This window comes from Eucalyptus grandis, chromosome 3, assembly GCF_016545825.1.
Source record: "Eucalyptus grandis isolate ANBG69807.140 chromosome 3, ASM1654582v1, whole genome shotgun sequence".
NCBI lineage: Eukaryota > Viridiplantae > Streptophyta > Magnoliopsida > Myrtales > Myrtaceae > Eucalyptus > Eucalyptus grandis.
In genome coordinates, this window is record NC_052614.1 from 53,784 (window position 1) to 73,688 (window position 19,905).

Here is a 19,905-nt window from a genome sequence, read left to right on the forward strand (position 1 = left end):
AATTCGGTCAATGATTCCAACTTTCCGATGGAGTCTGGCAATTCTCTCAACAAGTGGCATTCCGATAACAACAAGCTCTGCAGCGATGTGAGGGAGCCTATGGTGTTGGGAAGTTGAGCAAGTTTATTGCACCCCCTTAGGTCAAGGAGAGATAGAGATGCTACGTGGTCTATGGAGCTTGGTATGCGGGTTAATGATGCACAATAAGAGGCATCAAGATTCTTGAGCTTCTTCAAAGAACCAATAAATTTGGGCAATTCGTCAAATCCTGTAGATTTTAAACACAGGTCGGTCAATGATCCCAACTTTCCGATGGAGTCTGGCATTTCTCTCAACAAGTGGCCTTCCAATAATGACAATCTCTGCAATGATGTGAGGGAGCCTATGGTGTTGGGAAGTTGCGCAAGTTTCATGCACCACCTTAGGTCAAGGTGGGATAGAGATGCTAGATGGCCTATGGTGTTTGGTATGCAGGCTAATGATGCACAACAAGAGGCATCAAGAGTCTTGAGCTTCTTTCAAGAGCCTATGAAGTTAGGTAATTTTTCAAATGATGTGGATTGTAAACCCAGGTTGATCAATGATTCCAACTTTCCGATGGAGTCTGATGTTTCTCTCAATGAGTGGCATTTCGATAGCAACAACGTCCCTAGCGATGTGAGGGAGCCTATGGTGTCGGGAAGTTGAGCAAGTTTATTGCACCCCCTTAGGTCAAGGAGAGACAGAGATGCCAAATGGTCTATGGAGCTTGGTATGCGGGCTAATGATGCACAATAAGAGGCATCAAGAGTCTCGAGCTTCTTTAAAGAACCGATAAATTCGGGCAATTCTTCAAATGCTGTATATTTTAAATGCAACTCGGTCAATGATTCCAACTTTTCGATGGAGTCTGGCATTTCTCTCATCGAGTGGCATTCCGATAATAACACGCTTTGCAGCGATGTGAGGGAGCCTATGGTGTCCGGAAGTTGAGCAAATTTATCACACCCCGTTAAGTCCAGGAGAGATAAAGATGCCACGTGGCCTATAGAGCTTGGTATGCAGGCTAATGAGTGGCAATAAGAGGCATCAAGAGTCTTGAGCTTCTTCAAAGAACCAATTGATTCGGGTAATTCTTCAATTTCTGTAAATTTTAGGTGCAACTAAGTTAATGACACAAGGGAGCCTAAGTATTTTGGAAGTCCTGCAAGTTGTTCACAACATGCAACTTTTAGAGTCTCCAGTTTTGTCAAATTGCCTCCCGCAATAGGAATCTCCCGTATCATAGTGTCATTTGAGAGAAGCTCCCTCAATTCTTCCATTCTACCGACACCAAGCGGTAGTTCCTTTAGTTTTGAACAACCATTGACATTCAAGGAGATGAGGGTGTTGATGTCATTAATAGAAGGGTGGATCTTTTCTAGATCCTCACAATCTTCAAGAATCAAAATTTCCAAGCTCCTAAAGCAGACAAGTCTGGAGTTGTTCTCAGAGCACAACCCATAAGGTTGAGAACTTTAAGTTTGGTTGCCACCTAAATGAAAGAAAGAGAGTATACCTCCATGAGATTGGATATAAATACCCATGCTCCACTGCTCCTCCATAGTTGTCTTATTTAATTTTTGTCATTTCTTTTTTTTAGTATTTTGGCTACACGAAAATATGTATATTTTTAGGCATATTATTGCAAAGAGAACATCAGGGATGTATGAGTGCTAACTACAATTATTGGTAAAATCGTTTCGTAGAAAATATGATGCCTAGTTTTTCAAAGTTATGTCGATGCTATTATTTGTTAATTAGAGATATGCAAATTTTATTATAAAAATAAATGGCTACTTTATTCACGAAAATAAAAGTTTAGATGCTATATGTGCAAGATACAAAAAAATGTTATATTAAAAATATTTAAATGCCATTGGAAGGATGATTTAATGACTCATATAACAATACATCTTTATAATTGTGTTGTACGGTGACTTCAACATTGAACAATTATAATGAACAAATATTGTGTGCAACAAGTCAAAGCAATTCACGTATTATCTACATTACTCTAAAAATAACAATGAATTTTGAATTCTAGTATGTATGTACAAGTCACTGTGAGGAAGTTTTTGTTTCTCCTTGAAAGAAGATCCATACATACATATAACAAGACTTGCTAAAAGGACATACTTTTGCATGGGAAGAAATTAAGCGGAAGCCATAAACCACTTAAATTAAAGTTAACATAGACATAGTATTGTAAATATATTTTTGATATATTTTAATTAATATAGTTAAAAAAAAAATTAGCGTGTCTTACGGTAAGTATGACTGGCTGTTAAGACATTGAAGGGCAGAAGCTTCTGGCATATTTTAAGTGCCTAAAATTCCTCTTATGCTTAGAGGAAAATCCATCATATGAAGAAGGATTTTTAGAAGAAAGAAAGGAGAACTTGGTGCAATTGCACCTGTCGATAACATGTGATTATTTATAAGAGACATGCTACGTCTTACCTTTAGTGGAGCCCATCCTCCCCAGTCCTCCGAAATCTAACTACTCTGCAAATCGAGCACGACTAATTTCTTCGGGTGAAAGTTCGCAACTCCAAAATCCAAGCAACAATTCCTCCATTCAATCCATCTTAATTGAAGAAGTGAGTTTTGAAAATTTCCGGTGAGATTCACACCATCGATTTGAAGGAATCTTAAGTTGGTCAAATCTTTAAATTTCTCAGCTGTGTAACTTCCTCCCCTATCATATTTGCTCAGACAAAGGGCCTCAATCATACTAGTGCCCTGCAGTTGGAAAATATTGTAGATTGTAGTACTGAATAATGGGATGAGACCAACTGTCTATAAGAAAAGATGCATTGATTTCAAATTTTCTGTCATACTATTATGATGCAGGGTTCTCACCTTCAACTTCATGACATGACAGGTTGTGATTGCATATTATTTGTCTATCCTATGTAAAACGCGAAGCTCAAGGGAGGGTCCTTGAATTTTACTTTCCTATCTCGTATCCTTTATGTGTGAAACTACATGGCTCTTACGGTTCAAATATATCTATCAAACTTGCCATCAAATCAAGTATCAATACTAAAGAATCCCAATCGTAGAATGCTCATTTTTTTCTTATGTATCTTGTTTGCAATTCTCAATAACAAAATGAAAACAAGAATTCCATCCCAAGAAGTACGCATATGTTTTACATTCCTTTCTTATAATGTATTTTAACAATGAGTGTTTTTCATTGTATGGGGCAGAAAACATATATTAAATGTTATATAAATGGTTTACCTCTTTTTATTTAGTACAGTTGTTTGATGCTATCTTTTCATTACGTGTCGATTTGTAACAGAGAAATAACAGTCATGTTTGATCAATTTGCCCATAGATTAATAAGATCTTGCTAACAGACAATTGGACATGGAGATTAATTATATTACGTCAATATTACTTCTTTGCAAGCATATGGTTGTGAAGTTGTTTACTTTTATTACTAATTATCATTCTTTTATGAATTTCCAAAAAAGTTGTACGTGTAAAGCTATTTTATTACTCAACTGTAATATTCGATGATTTTCTATTTAAAAGTAGGGTCATGTATGTATTAAGATATTTAAATTCTAAGTTTAATTAGTATTATTCCTAGCAAAAAAAAATTAATAGGTATTATGTTAAAAACCTTAGTTCTGACAATACTTCAACATTCAAATTTTTTTTATAGTTATTGGATTGAAGATCTATGCTTGTCAGTATAAGTTTTGTTGAAAATACACGGTTCTCAAATTAAATTAGTATTTTTAAAACATATCATTGCAAATATATATTCTTATAGAAGTACAATGTAACGTTGTAAACAAATCTATAATTTCATCTCTAAAAATTCTTGCATACACTTTTCACGGAAATCGTGAACTTGGGGATTAATTTTCAGATATGTCTATTTATACAAAGATATCATAATAACTGTTCTTCTATAAAATTGTCGGGATCATGAAATTTGTCGGGAAGTGCTGATTACTCTTCCAAACGAAGTCATTTATTTTTATAGTCTTTATTCTTGACCATACACTATTTTTTGAATAATAAAGGTCGGATCCAAAATAATATAGTGCCAATATTATTTACTTCATCCAAAATAGTACGTTTATTTTAAATAGTGTAGATAAGTAGAGCCTCCATCGAAATTCTCATGAACGAACATGTTTATTCAAAGTATTACATTTAAAGATGTATCACTTTTTAATTTTTTTTTAATGATTACTTAGGCTTCCTTGATTTTTAGTACGGTTCGTTTGTTATTCTACTACCGTTTCTCTGATTTATCAAATTAAAAACAGAAGTACACATTGATCAGTGTCAATGACTTTATTGTTGCATCAAAAAACATTTCTCTTCGAAAAACGGCATTTAACCAATAGTACAATATTCCTATTTGATGAATAGATATTTCTTGGGAGTTACGTGCTTGGAACAGACGCTCCTCTTTACATTTTCAGTTGCATATTTGTAAATGACTTTATTTAACGGTACATGTATTATATTTAGTTCTTTTCTTTCTTTGCCCTTAGCGGTATCAGTTAATATTATTTACTTCTTTTATGTTTACAATAACCTTTTTTTTTCTGAAAGGGCAAGTTTGAATAGACACGTTTCTTCGTATTTATGATAGTAATTTAGAACGAGTTTGTTTTTGAAATAGTATGTTTGTTATGTGATTTGCAATTCATCTTCTTTTTCCAATTAAATAAATAGCATGACCACATGAATTTTCAAATAGACTCAACTTCAATTGTACAATAAAATTCAACAATTTTTAAAGATGAAATACATATCATGTGTCCTTGGAGCTATGCCATGACTCATAACTCAACAATTTTCTGGCTATCTAAAAGATATTGAGAAATGCCTCTAGTCACATGCAGTGCACATGTAATCTTTACTATTAAAATTTAGCAATTTTTCCATTTTCCATCTATAACCTTCCCATATTTATTCTTATAATTGAATGACCTTCGACATCGTGTTCCCGTTAACACATTATTTAAGTACTTACTAACATACTTAGTTACTTCTAACACCTTATTTAAGTACTTATTAACATGCTTAGTTACTTCCATTTGTCTTTCCACTTCTTTATTTTTATTTCTTAATAACACATACTTCTTTATGCAACATCTTTTGCTTTTTTTTTCTTGGTGATAATTTCTTTATATAGTGTCTTCCTTATAATGGAACAAAAGAATGTTTAGATTCTCTATTTTTAGAGTGTGTAGATTGTATTAGTAGTAGAAGTCTACAGCAATGTAATATATCGTATTTTTTAGGATTCAGTAGAATGTAAATACATTATTAACTCAATATGATTAGACTACTCTTTGTGGAGGAGCTTTAAAAGAAAGAGAGAAAATAAATAAATACGGATGGATCAAAAGAAGAATCTGAGTAAAATATTTACGGCTCTCTTAGTCCTGTTATTGGAAAAATTCTACTTTTTCTTCTAACGTCTCATTTTGATCCAAAGATCTTACCACATAACCTATGTCATTTCGGTGTACACATATACTAAGCTTGAGTTACGCATGCGCGTACATGTATTATATAGCAATGCATTATCATGACACATTTAGATTATTGGAGCACGTTTGATTACAGCAATAGCAATTATAGTCTATTACAATATTTACTTGCCGTAATAGCTATTCCCAAAATTCATGTCTCTTTTCCCACCCACTCTATCAATGTTAGATTATTAATTATAACTAAGATATATATTAATTATAATCATATTATAGTATTTATGTCAAGATAACATCAATTATACTTATCTTGACTTTTATGACATCTTATGTGATTAATAAATAAAATTGTTTAATAATACGTAAATAGTTGATCAAAGAGTGATTATGTTATCATAATAGTACGTAATTATCTATTATGTTAGAAATTATATATAACATACTAATCAGCATAATATTAGTTGGTCCCCGTTAGGTACGGTTATCTAAATTTTTCATATTAAAATTACATTATCCCTGACATAATGAAACTCTTAATTACTAATTACATTAATTAACACTCAGTTGTGATATAATTATGTTTATCACACCATCAGTCATGTAATAGATATTTTTAAGTTTTATGGAATCCCATATTACATAATTAAGTTAAAATCAAAATCATGACTTAATTATTAAATTATAAGATATTTTTTATATTAAATTGCAATATCTTGATGATATATATGTTGCATTGCACTCATTATTGGCTATTAAAATGGTAATCGTTATAATATCAGATTTATTTTAATACAATCACATGTTATGTTCTTGATTTTTAATTATAATCATAAATAAATTATTAGAAGATAAATAAATGTGATGCAATATATTATATAATCAATAAATTCTATGGGGTCATAAACTTATGAATCATGATAGATTATTAAAGTGATAATCACTCTAATTATGATTTAGGTGCATTTTGGTAATTCTAAATGCTATTTTCCCCTTATTTACATATGTCGTTTATGACACCAAAGATTATAATAACTATTACATTACTTTACCAATCAGCATATAGCTATTACAACTTTATCACATTTCAGCATTATAGCTATTACATTACAGCCTTACTCCATTACTGCACCCATAGGGGCTATTAGTGTAAGTCGTTGACTACCACTCTAGTTATTGCAGATTCACCGAATTGAGAAGAATATAGAAGATCGAGATCTAAAACTACAGTGCGCAATTGAAGCTAGAAGTATTTTGAGTGTTAAATGTCTAAGTAAGATATCTATGCTTCTATTAGTCCCATCTAAAAGTATATTGAGTGTTACTAGGGACGACCACTGTGATTGGAAAGGCGTCCCATTGTGACTCAAAAATAACCATCCTCACAAAAAAATAAAATAATAACTAACAGGCTTTACAAGTAGATGAATTAATAAAATTGTCCATCATACAAGGTAAAAAAAATGTGTTTAAAGGGCTCTATCACATGACAACATAAACTTCAATAGTAAATATAACGATGTGTATAATAAGTGATAGCCGTTATGATTGAAAGTTCTATGGATACTCATTATGAGAAAATATTTTGTCATATTTTATAAGTAAATTATAATAAAAAAACAGATAAAAAATTTATATAAAATGATGGCTCGTGTTCAACAAATAAATGATAGAAATGTACTAAATATGTGCTAAATAAATTGCTTGCAAAGGATTAAATGACGTAGAAATATTATTATACCGGGTAGTCAATATTTGACAAATAAAAGATAGATAAAAGAATCACACGATAGCCCATATTTAGCAAATGATGATATAAAATTTACTAAACCTTTTTTTTTTAATAATAAGATGCTCACTAAGAGTTGAACATGATAGTGAATATTTGACAAACAAACGCTATTAGTGGATTAAAAGAAAAATTATCCATGATCGCAAAAATAAAAAATAATATTAGCAAATTCATAGAAAAAATTGTCCACTATTGTGGAAAGTCAATAGAATGAAAATAATATATGTTTAGAGGGTTACACTGCAAGATTGTGCATATATCTTAAATAAATATGAAAGTCACATCAGCAAATTGACTGAGCTGACTATTGGTAGACAACAAAGAACTCGCTTACACAAACTGTGAAAGATAAATGACTACATTATAATAAATAATAAAAAAAAGATAGGGGACTAAATCGCATAAATAATAATACTTAGGACACTAAAAGTATACTTAATCCCAATCTTAAAAAATACGTGGCCAAGATAATAGCTAATTAGTAATCACCACAAATGAACGGAGGTCTCATTTCTCATAGCGAACAAAACATAAGAAGTCAATACTCAGTAAAAGAAAAAAGAAAGAAAAGACCTCATAAGAAATCAAAGCAAAAATTCAAACATCAAACACGTGCATCAAACATTAATGTGGGAAAAGCTTGGCCGCCAACAATTTATAGAAGCCAGCTTTTTTTTTTTTTTAAGTGCTCTGTTAAACATTATATTTCTATAATTTTGCAGTTGCATTGAAGTTACCGAAAGACAGTGTCCCCATCACTATATATATAATCAATAACCAAGAAATTGCTCCTCAATTACGTTCGAGAATCAGGTGAGAACAGCAATTAATCGGAAGAGCTCTTTTGCTAGTAGAAGCGACAATTTTTTACACTAAATTTTATCTTAAACATGAAAGAGAAAATGAACTCCCATTCACTGGCTAAGACAAGTGGATAAAACTCTTACCTTGTTATTGTCACTCTTACCTTGTTATTGTCAATCACATCTGCAGCTTCCTCACTAATCCATAATCTGCTACGATTTTGAGGTTCCTTTTGATTTTCTAGACGAACAATTTCCCTTCCAAAATCTCTCAGTTGATCATGCATCATTAGTTTGCCGTCTTCGTCAATTTTAATTAGGGACATAAGACTCAATACTTCAATCCCCTTCTCCGGAAAAAAACTGCAGTCATCCCACATATAAGTCGAACTTTCTTTAGATGATTCAATAAAAAAACATGCTATGTCCAAAAAAATCTGTTGCTCGTCATATTCCAATGCATCGTAACTTATCCTCAATGTCTTTTGCACTTTCTGGTCGGGTGCTTTCTTTAACTTCTTTAATGTATATTTATTGCGAAAAGGCGAGCGATCGAACAATAATATAGACAGATGAAGAAAATAAATCGGACACCGATTTACATGGTTCATCGTAAAGACCTACGTCCACGGAGAGAGCAGCAACGAATTTCACTATAGATCAAGCGATACAAAGAGATTACACACTCAAGCCACTCAAACACTCTCTCAGTGTTTCCCAAACCCCAATTTAACCCCAAACCCAAAGTGCTTATAAATAAACAATTCACTTGGTATAAACTCACGGCACAAAGTTACCGCGCGTTCAAGCTCAAAACAATACGCTCTACGAACGGATTCGCGTATCTCCTCAAAGCTTCGGGTGGAGGACTTGCAGCTTAGTGGACGTGCAGCTTCGTAGACTTCGGCGGACGTACGACGCTTCTTCTTCGTAGGGTTTCTTTACCGACTTGAAGCAAGCCTCCTAAGAAGGAAAATAGATTCTGCTTTTATACGTGTGCGTGTGCGCGTGTTCCCAAGGTCAAAGGTTTGACCTTGGGCCCCACCATTAAACCAATCTTCATTTGCAGAGGGAATCATGTGCAGGGCTTCACTATTCTTTTCTTCGGATTCCGCTGACTTCTCAGCAAAGAAGAAACTTTACTTCAATTTATTTTATATTTCCTATTTTGTAAATTTTCAATAGTCCAGCGAATCTCAAACTCGAGTCATAAATTTAACAATCTTTCCATACTCTTTTTGTCCTTCCACATAAGAATGAACCTATAATTTCAAGAGCTAAGGGAAGCCCTCCAGTAGTAGATACAATATCATGAGAGATGTCTTCATAATCTCTTTGAGGAGAATTCTTTCTAAAGGCATGTCTATTAAATAAAATCAATGATTTATCCAAAGGCAACTCATTGAGTGGGTACATGTGGTCTGCCCTAGCCTCGTCAAGAATCCTCTTGTTTCTAGTTGTTATGATGACTATGGGCCCGTTTGTTTGTATTCTTTTTTTTGTTTTTAAACACTTTTTCTGTTTTTTTTGTTCTTTTGTTCCCGGAACAAAAAAATGAAAAAACAAGAAACACAAAATTTGTGTTTTTGTTTTACAAACACAAATCGAAACAAAAAGGAACAAAAGGGAACATGTCTCCTCCGAGCCTCTCCTCGTGCAACGTCTCCACCGTCGTCTTCTCCGGCGCCTCCCACTCTCCGGCGCCGACAGCCGCCTCCCACTCTCCGGCACCGACAGCCGCCTCGTCTCGAGACCATCCGGCTTCTCCACCGTCCGTCCTCTCCGACGCCGACAGGCCGCTGCGAGCGTCTCCACCTGCGAGCGGGTGACGGAGCCGGGTCGCCGGTCGGCCGGGCGGCGGGCGGCTGCGGTGCGGGGCTCGGCCGTGGGGTCTCGAGCGGCGGACATCTAGGAGCGGAGCGGCGAGGACGGCCGGTCGAGTCGTGGGCCGGCGCGGGGTCGACGATCGAGCGGATCTCGAAGTCGTGGGTCATGGCGCGGTGAGATCTGATGCGGCGGTGGCGAACGGAGGCTCGAGACCTGCAGATGCGTCGATCGGGCGTGAGGCGGAGGGGCGGTCGCCGATGCGGTGGCGGCGAGGTGGCGTCGAGCGCGGTCGCCGATGCGGTGGAGGGAGACGACGGTGTGGCTCGGGTCACCGGCGGCCCGGCGCGGCGAGGCCGACCTCACGCCCGGGCCGGGCGAGCTCGATCTCGCCCGATCCGGCGAGGCCGAGCCGCCCGGCGGCCGGCGACGCCAAGCATCGCCGGGCCGCGACGCCGAGCCTCGCCGAGGGCCGGCGAGCCTCGGCTGCCAGGCCGGCGAGGCCGCCGCCAAAAGTAGAAAAAAAAAGGAAAAAGGAAAAGAAAAAAGAAAAAGGAAAAAGAAAAAGGAAAAATAAGAAAGAAAATAAAATATTAAAATTAAAATATTAAAATATTAAAAGAAATAAAAAAATTATACAAACTTACCAAACGTATTTCTATTCTTATTATATTTCGAACAAGTTTACCAAACGCGTTTTTGTTCGAAATTGTTCCCGGAACAAACACTTTTTTTTTTTTTGTTACTGTTCCCCGGAACAATTTTTAAACGAAACGCAAACAAACGCACCCTATACTTCCAGCTTTAAACCAAGTACTGTCTCCAGCCAGAGCATTCAATTGAGTATTATCATCTATATCATCAAGAATAATGAGTACTTTCTTACTTATAAATCAAGATTTGATGACACTAAATTCCCTCGTACACATTAGACACATCATATGGACTTCTCAATATATCGTAAATGAGCTGCTTTTGTAGGTATTCAATACTCTTGCGCATAGATGTTTCTCGTACATTTTCCATGAAGCTATGATGTTCAAAATGAATAGAGAGATCGATGTATAGGACCCTTGCGAGAGTTGTCTTACCGATACTGCCCATTTCATAAATTCCAATAATCCTTGTCTCATTAAATTTGGGATCTATCAAGCTTATGATCTCTTCCACCCGCTCACCAATTCCAACGAACTGTTCGGGAACAATAAGTTGAAAAGTTCTTCTTAACTCCATCGTAACTCTTCTGACAACCGATTTAACCAACGTGGCTTCATGCCTATAAGATAACAATATAAGTTTCAATATATGATGGCAATAGTGATATTCTTTTTCAAGATCTAGTTATGAAAAACTAAACAATGTTTTGGTGGAGAATGATGTACCCATTTTCAAATTTCTCTAATTCCCATCCTTTCAAATAGCTGACTTCTTGTAATGCTTCTTCCCATTCTTTCACAACCATGTCACCCAAGTTCTTTCTATTTTCCTTGATAGCATCTCCGAATCTCCTTGTAGGATGCCGCACCTGCGACGGTTCAACTTTGTAAAATATGGGCAACACTATTTGCCATTTGCTTCTCTTGCACTTCAACATCTGAGTCAGCTCACGAAGGCACCATTTGCTGGAAGCATAGTTCTCTGAGATAATCGCAATTGAGATCTTGGACTGCATAATACTGTAGAGAAGTTTCGGACCAATCTCCTCACCAAAACGGAGCTCATTATTGTCTCTGAATACATGAATTCCTGCATGAACAAGACTAATATAAAGGTGATATGTAAAGCCTTTGCGAGTATCTTTTCCTCTAAAACTCAAGAACACTTCATAATCATTTCCACCCATCTCGTTGGTTCTGCCTTCGTAATCACCTACAAGTGGAGAGGATGACGAGGAAAAAGCCCCGGGATTCGGATCTTCGGAATGAGTGGGTTCATTTCTTTCCATCTCGAGATAATTGGAGGAGCATAGCCTACAAAGGCAGTAAAAGAGGTTGAGGAAGACGCCCCACATATGGAATCTTTTAGGCTCCGCCTCCGCATCCGTAATCACCTACAAAGGCAGTGAAAGAGATTGATGGAGAAGAGCCTCAAAGGAAACCAGGAAACAGTGAAGAGAAATATGGAATCCCACATCCGGGAATTGCTGAAATGTCTGTCAAAGCTCAATTCGTGGCTACATTCAAACAAAAATAAAGTGTGATTGACCAAATAGAAGATTGATCGAGCAAAGCCTTGAAAAAAAGCGCTGGCTTTCACAGTCCAGATCTTGGAATGCAGAAATGTCTCCAAGGACTCAAACCGAAACTCATCTAAAGAAAATGGAGCAATCGAATACCTGAGAAGTGCTCAAACAACAGAATCCACCCACCGCTGCGATCTTCGGCTGTTCTCAGCCTTCGACGTCGGATTAGCTGTACTCAACACCCTCTACCGTGCGTGCTTAAACAATGCTGAGTTATTGGCGTCCAACTGTCCCAGACCCTCTTATCCTCGAAAACAGAGTAGAAATTTGCCCCGTGGATTCTGCCCAAGTCGTCTCTTCAAGCGGACCCACGTCGCTCCTCCTCTCCACTTTGCTTCACCGCTGCGACGGCCAGCTGCTCTGAAACCGAAGCCCACGAGTGGTCCCCGCCTCGCATCTCGAAGAAGCCTTCGGCCACTCGGAATGTACCGAATTGCCCCCTCAAGCTCACGTAGCGAGTGGTCCAAGCGAGTTCCCGATTTGGACTTTCGGAGATGCTAGATGGCCTATAGAGCTTGGTATGCAGGCTAATCATACACAATAATAGGGCTTAAGAGTCTTGAGCTTCCTTAAAGAACCCATAAATTCGGGCAATTCTTCAGATGATGTAGATTTTAAGCTCAACCCGATAACGATTCCAACTTTTCGATAGAGTCTGGCATTTCTCTCAACGAGTGGTACTCCGATAATAACAAGCTCTGCAGCGATGTGAGGGAGCCTATTGTGTCCGGAACATGAGCAAGTTTATTACACCCCCTTAGGTCAAGGACAGACAAAGATGCTAGATGGCATATGGAGCTTGGTATGCGGGCTAATGATGCACAATAAGAGGAATCAAGAGTCTTGAGCTTCTTTAAAGAACCAATAAATTCGGGCAATTCTTCAAATGATGTAGATTTTAAATGCAGCTCGGTCAATGATTCCAACTTTCCGATCGAGTCTGGCATTTCTCTCAACGAGTGGCATTCCGATAATAGCAAGCTCTGCAGCGATGTGAGGGAGCCTACTGTGTCCGGAAGTTGAGCAAGTTTATCACACCCCCTTAGGTCAAGGAGAGACAGAGATGCTAGATGTCCTATGGAGCTTGGGATGCGGGCTAATGATGCACAATAAGAGGAATCAAGAGTCTTGAGCTTCTTTAAAGAACCAATAAATTCGGGCAATTCTTCAAATGATGTAGATTTTAAATGCAGCTCGGTCAATGATTCCAACTTTCCGATCGAGTCTGGCATTTCTCTCAACGAGTGGCATTCCGATAATAGCAAGCTCGCAGCGATGTGAGGGAGCCTATTGTGTCGGGGAAGTTGACCAAGTTTATCACACCCCTTAGGTCAAGGAGAGATAGAGATGCTAGATGTCCTATGGAGCTTGAGATGCGGGCTAATGACGCACAATAAGAGGAATCAAGAGTCTTGAGCTTCTTTAAAGAACCAATAAATTTGGGCAATTCTTCAAATGCTGTAGATTTTAAATGCAGCTCGGTCAATGATTCCAACTTTCTGATCGACTCTGGCATTTCTCTCAACAAGTGGCATTCCGATAATAGCAAGCTCTGCAGCGATGTGAGGGAGCCTATTGTGTCCGGAAGTTGAGCAAGTTTATCACACCCCCTTAGGTCAAGGAGAGACAGAGATGCTAGATGTCCTATGGAGCTTGGGATGCGGGCTAATGATGCACAATAAGAGGAATCAAGAGTCTTGAGCTTCTTTAAAGAACCAATAAATTCGGGCAATTCTTCAAATGATGTAGATTTTAAATGCAGCTCGGTCAATGATTCCAACTTTCCGATCGAGTTTGGCATTTCTCTCAACGAGTGGCATTCCGATAATAGCAAGCTCTGCAGCGATGTGAGGGAGCCTATTGTGTCCGGAAGTTGAGCAAGTTTATCACACCCCCTTAGGTCAAGGAGAGAGAGATGCTAGCTGTCCTATGGAGCTTGGGATGCGGGCTAATGATGCACAATAAGAGGAATCAAGAGTCTTGAGCTTCTTTAAAGAACCAATAAATCCGGGCAATTCTTCAAATGATGTAGATTTTAAATGCAGCTCGGTCAATGATTCCAAATTTCCGATGGACTGGGGCATTTCTCTCAACAAGTGGCATTCCGATAATAACAACTTCTGCAGCGATGTGAGGGAGCCTATTGTGTCCGGAAGTTGAGCAAGTTTATCACACCCCCTTAGGTCAAGGAGAGACAGAGATGCTAGATGTCCTATGGAGCTTGGGATGCGGGCTAATGATGCACAATAAGAGGAATCAAGAGTCTTGAGCTTCTTTAAAGAACCAATAAATTCGGGCAATTCTTCAAATGATGTAGATTTTAAATGCAGCTCGGTCAATGATTCCAACTTTCCGATCGAGTCTGGCATTTCTCTCAACGAGTGGCATTCCGATAATAGCAAGCTCTGCAGCGATGTGAGGGAGCCTATTGTGTCAGGAAGTTGAGCAAGTTTATCACACCCCCTTAGGTCAAAGAGAGACAGAGATGCTAGATGTCCTATGGAGCTTGGGATGCGGGCTAATGATGCACAATAAGAGGCATCAAGAGTCTTGAGCTTCTTTAAAGAACCGATAAATTCGGGCAATTCTTCAAATGTTGTAGATTTTAAATGTAGCTCAGTCAATGATTCCACCTTTCCGATGGACTGGGGCATTTCTCTCAACAAGTGGCATTCCGATAATAACAACTTCGCAGCGATGTGAGGGAGCCTATTGTGTCCGGAAGTTGAGCAAGTTTATCACACCCCTTAGGTCAAGGAGAGACAGAGATGCTAGATGTCCTATGGAGCTTGGGATGCGGGCTAATGATGCACAATAAGAGGAATCAAGAGTCTTGAGCTTCTTTAAAGAACCAATAAATTCGGGCAATTCTTCAAATGATGTAGATTTTAAATGCAGCTCGGTCAATGATTCCAACTTTCCGATCGAGTCTGGCATTTCTCTCAACGAGTGGCATTCCGATAATAGCAAGCTCTGCAGCGATGTGAGGGAGCCTATTGTGTCCGGAAGTTGAGCAAGTTTATCACACCCCCTTAGGTCAAGGACAGACAAAGATGCTAGATGTCCTATGGAGCTTGGGATGCGGGCTAATGATGCACAATAAGAGGCATCAAGAGTCTTGAGCTTCTTTAAAGAACCGATAAATTCGGGCAATTCTTCAAATGTTGTAGATTTTAAATGTTGCTCAGTCAATGATTCCAACTTTCCGATGGACTGGGGCATTTCTCTCAACAAGTGGCATTCCGATAATAACAACTTCTGCAGCGATGTGAGGGAGCCTATTGTGTCCGGAAGTTGAGCAAGTTTATCACACCCCTTAGGTCAAGGAGAGACAGAGATGCTAGATGTCCTATGGAGCTTGGGATGCGGGCTAATGATGCACAATAAGAGGAATCAAGAGTCTTGAGCTTCTTTAAAGAACCGATAAATTCGGGCAATTCTTCAAATGATGTAGATTTTAAATGCAGCTCGGTCAATGATTCCAACTTTCCGATCGAGTCCGGCATTTCTCTCAACGAGTGGCATTCCGATAATAGCAAGCTCGCAGCGATGTGAGGGAGCCTATTGTGTCCGGAAGTTGAGCAAGTTTATCACACCCCCTTAGGTCAAGGAGAGACAGAGATGCTAGATGGCATATGGAGCTTGGTATGCAGGCTAATGATGCACAATAAGAGGCATCAAGAGTCTTGAGCTTCTTTAAAGAACCGATAAATTCGGGCAATTCTTCAAATGTTGTAGATTTTAAATGTAGCTCAGTCAATGATTCCAACTTTCCGATGGATTGGGGCATTTCTCTCAACAAGTGGCATTCCGATAATAACAACTTTTGCAGCGATGTGAGGGAGCCTATTGTGTCCGGAAGTTGAGCAAGTTTATCACACCCCTTAGGTCAAGGAGAGACAGAGATGCTAGATGGCATATGGAGCTTGGTATGCGGGCTAATGATGAACAATAAGAGGCATTAAGAGTCTTGAGCTTCTTTAAAGAACCGATAAATTCGGGCAATTCTTCAAATGATGTAGATTTTAAATGCAGCTTGGTCAATGATTCCAACTTTCCGATCGAGTCTGGCATTTCTCTCAACGAGTGGCATTCCGATAATAGCAAGCTCTGCAGCGATGTGAGGGAGCCTATTGTGTCCGGAAGTTGAGCAAGTTTATCACACCCCCTTAGGTCAAGGAGAGACAGAGATGCTAGATGGCATATGGAGCTTGGTATGCGGGCTAATGATGAACAATAAGAGGCATTAAGAGTCTTGAGCTTCTTTAAAGAACCGATAAATTCGGGCAATTCTTCAAATGCCGTAGATTTTAAATGTAGCTCAGTCAATGATTCCAACTTTCCGATGGAGGCTGGCATTTCTCTCAACGAGTGGCATTGCGATAATAACAATCTCTGCAGCGATGTGAGAGAGCCTATTGTGTCTGGAAGTTGAGCAAGTTTATGGCACCCCCTTAGGTTAAGTAAAGACAAAGATGCTAGATGGCTTATGGAGCTTGGTATGTGGACTAATGATGCACAATAAGAGGCATCAAGAAACTTGAGCTTCTTTAAAGAACCAATAAATTCGGGCAATTCTTCAAATGATGTAGAGTTTAAACCCAGCCCGATCAAAGATTCCAAATTTCTGATGGAGTCTGGCAATTCTCTCAACGAGTGGCATTCTGATAATAACAAGAGCTGCAGCGATGTGAGGGAGCCTATGGTGTCGGGAAGTTGAGCAACTTTATCGCACCCCCTTAGGTTAAGGCCAGACAGAGATGCGAGATGGCATATGGAGCTTGGTATGCGGCTAACGATGCACAATAAGAGACATCAAGAGTCTTGAGCTTGTTTAAAGAACCGATAAATTCGGGCAATTCTTCAAATGCTTGTAGATTTTAAATGCAGCTCGGTCAATGATTCCAACTTTCTAATTGACTGGGGCATTTCTCTTAACAAGCGGCATTCCGATAATAACAACTTCTGCAACGATGTGAGGCATCCTATTGTGTCGGGAAGTTGAGCAAGGTTATCGCACCCCCTTAGGTCAAGGAGAGACAGAGATGCTAGATGTCCTATGGAGCTTGGGATGCGGGCTAATGATGCACAATAAGAGGCATCGAGAAACTTGAGCTTCTTTAAAGAACCAATAAATTCAGGCAATTCTTCAAATGCCGTAGATTTTAAATGCAGCTCGGTCAATGATTCCAACTTTCCGATGGAGTCTGGCATTTCTCTCAATGAGTGGCATTCTGATAATAACAATCTCTGCAGTGAAGTGAGGGAGCCTATTGTGTCCGGAAGTTGAGCAAGTTCATCGCACCCCCTTAGGTCAAGGCAAGACAGAGATGCGAGATGGCCTATGCAGCTTGGTATTTGGGCTAATGAAACACAATAAGAGGCATCAAGAGTCTTGAGCTTATTTAAAGAACTGATAAATTTAGGCAATTCTTCAAATGCTAAAGATTTTAAATGCAGCTCGGTCAATGATTCCAACTTTCCGATCGAGTCTGGCATTTTTCTCAACGATTGGCATTCCGATAATAACAAGCTCTGTAATGATGTGAGGGAGCCTATTGTGTCCGGAAGTTGAGCAAGTTTATCACACCCCTTTAGGTCAAGGACAGACAGAGATGCTAGATGGCATATAGAGCTTGGTATGCGGGCTAATGATGCACAATAAGAGGCATCAAGAGTCTTGAGCTTCTTTAAAGAACCGATAAATTCGGGCAATTCTTCAAATGCCGTAGATTTTAAATGTAGCTCGACCAATGATTCCAACTTTCCGATGGACTCGGGGCATTTCTCTCAACAAGTGGCATTCCGATAATAACAACTTCGCAGCGATGTGAGGGAGCCTATTGTGTCGTGAAGTTGAGCAAGTTTATCGCAGCCTCTTAGGTCAAGGAGAGACAGAGATGCTAGATGTCCTATGGAGCTTGGTATGCGGGCTAATGATGCACAATAAGAGGCATCAAGAGTCTTGAGCTTCTTTAAAGAACCGATAAATTCGGGCAATTCATCAAATTCTGTAGATTTTAAATGCAGCTCGGTCAATGATTCCAACTTTCCGATGGAGGCTGGCATTTCTCTCAACGAGTGGCATTGCGATAATAACAATGTCTGCATCGATGTGAGAGAGCCTATTGTGTCCGGAAGTTGAGCAAGTTTATCGCACCCGCTTACGTTAAGGAGATCCAGAGATGATAGATGGCTTATGGAGCTTGGTATGCGGGCTAATGATGCACAATAAGAGGCTTCAAGAAACTTGAGCTTCTTTAAAGAACCAATAAATTCAGGCAATTCTTCAAATGCTGTAGATTTTAAGCCTAGCCCGATCAATGATTCCAACTTTCCGATGGAGTCTGGCATTTCTCTCAACGTGTGGCAATCCTGTAAGAACAAGTGCTCCAGTGATGTGAGGGAGCCTATGTTGTCGGGAAGTTTAGCAAGTTTACCGCACCCCCTTAGGTAAAGGCAAGACAGAGATGCGAGATGGCATATGGAGCTTGGTATGCGGGCTAATGATGCACAATAAGAGGCATCAAGAGTCTTGAGCTTCTTTAAAGAACCGATAAATTCGGGCAATTCATCAAATTCTGTATATTTTAAATGCAGCTCGGTCAATGATTCCAACTTTCCGATGGAGTCTGGCATTTCTCTCAACAAGTGGCATTCCGATAATAACAAGCTCTGCAGCGATGTGAGGGAGCCTATTGTGTCCGGAAGTTGAGCAAGTTTATCACAGCCCCCTAGGTCAAGGACAGACAGAGATGCTAGATGGCATATGGAGCTTGGTATACGGGCTAATGATGCACAATAAGAGGCATCAAGAGTCTTGAGATTCTTTAAAGAACCGATAAATTCGGGCAATTCTTCAAATGCCGTAGATTTCAAATGTAGCTCGCCAATGATTCCAACTTTCCGATGGATCGGGGCATTTCTCTCAACAAGTGGCATTCCGATAATAACAACTTCGCAGCGATGTGAGGGAGCCTATTGTGTCGTAAGTTGAGCAAGTTTATCGCAGCCTCTTAGGTCAAGGAGAGACAGAGATGCTAGATGTCCTATGGAGCTTGGTATGCGGGCTAATGATGCACAATAAGAGGCATCAAGAGTCTTGAGCTTCTTTAAAGAACCGATAAATTCGGGCAATTCATCAAATTCTCAGATTTTAAATCCAGCTCAATCAATGATGCCAAATTTCCAATCGAAGCAGGAATTTCTCTCAACGAGCGGCATTCCGATAATAACAAGCTCGCAGCGATGTGAGGGGAGCCTATTGTGTCCTAAGTTGAGCAAGTTTATCACAAACCCCTAGGTCAAGGACGGACAGAGATGCTAGATGGCATATGGAGCTTGGTATACGGGCTAATGATGCACAATAAGAGGCATCAAGAGTCTTGAGCTTCTTTAAAGAACCGATAAATTCGGGCAATTCTTCAAATGCCATAGATTTTAAATGTAGCTCGACCAATGATTCCAACTTTCCGATGGATCAGGCATTTCTCTCAACAAGTGGCATTCCGATAATAACAACTTCGCAGCGATGTGAGGGAGCCTATTGTGTCGAAGTTGAGCAAGTTTATCGCAGCCTCTTAGGTCAAGGAGAGACAGAGATGCTAGATGTCCTATGGAGCTTGGTATGCGGGCTAATGATGCACAATAAGAGGCATCAAGAGTCTTGAGCTTCTTTAAAGAACCGATAAATTCGGGCAATTCATCAAATTCGTAGATTTTAAATGCAGCTCGGTCAATGATTCCAACTTTCCG

General features: G+C 39.1%; 3 protein-coding genes across 3 annotated transcripts; all 3 read right to left on the bottom strand.

Annotated features, from left to right (window-relative positions):
- Nucleotides 1–518: 518 nt before the first annotated feature.
- On the bottom strand, nt 519–9,992 carry LOC120291277 (disease resistance protein RUN1-like). The gene is made up of 3 exons (XM_039308435.1): nt 9,779–9,992; nt 1,238–1,414; nt 519–1,123 (listed from the first exon to the last, which is right to left on the bottom strand). Exons 1-3 carry the CDS (start codon nt 9,990–9,992, stop codon nt 519–521), a joined length of 996 nt encoding a protein of 331 aa, XP_039164369.1.
- Nucleotides 9,993–13,387: 3,395 nt separating this feature from the next.
- Nucleotides 13,388–14,804, bottom strand: LOC120291279 (disease resistance protein RPV1-like). The gene is made up of 2 exons (XM_039308437.1): nt 14,111–14,804; nt 13,388–14,007 (listed from the first exon to the last, which is right to left on the bottom strand). The coding sequence occupies exons 1-2, from the start codon at nt 14,802–14,804 to the stop codon at nt 13,388–13,390; spliced, it is 1,314 nt and encodes a 437-aa protein (XP_039164371.1).
- A 3,136-nt stretch (nt 14,805–17,940) lies between these two features.
- Nucleotides 17,941–19,092, bottom strand: LOC120291280 (disease resistance protein RPV1-like). The gene has a single exon (XM_039308445.1). It carries the CDS (start codon nt 19,090–19,092, stop codon nt 17,941–17,943), a length of 1,152 nt encoding a protein of 383 aa, XP_039164379.1.
- Between the last annotated feature and the right edge of the window lie 813 nt (nt 19,093–19,905).

Bases quoted from the DNA above. Each gene is read 5' to 3' on its own strand.
- LOC120291277 (XM_039308435.1), bottom strand. From the start codon at position 9,992: ATGTCCGCCGCTCGAGACCCCACGGCCGAGCCCCGCACCGCAGCCGCC. The intron at 1,415-9,778 runs GTGGGAGGCGCC...TGATTCTTGAAG, and splicing joins GCGGCTGTCGGCGCCGGAGA to ATTGTGAGGATCTAGAAAAG. The intron at 1,124-1,237 runs GCAATTTGACAA...TAAAATTTACAG, and splicing joins GGAGATTCCTATTGCGGGAG to AAATTGAAGAATTACCCGAA.
- LOC120291279 (XM_039308437.1), bottom strand. From the start codon at position 14,804: ATGCCCCAGTCCATCGGAAAGGTGGAATCATTGACTGAGCTACATTTA. The intron at 14,008-14,110 runs GTGCATCATTAG...CGGACACAATAG, and splicing joins GACTCTTGATTCCTCTTATT to GCTCCCTCACATCGCTGCAG.
- LOC120291280 (XM_039308445.1), bottom strand. From the start codon at position 19,092: ATGCCACTTGTTGAGAGAAATGCCCCGATCCATCGGAAAGTTGGAATC.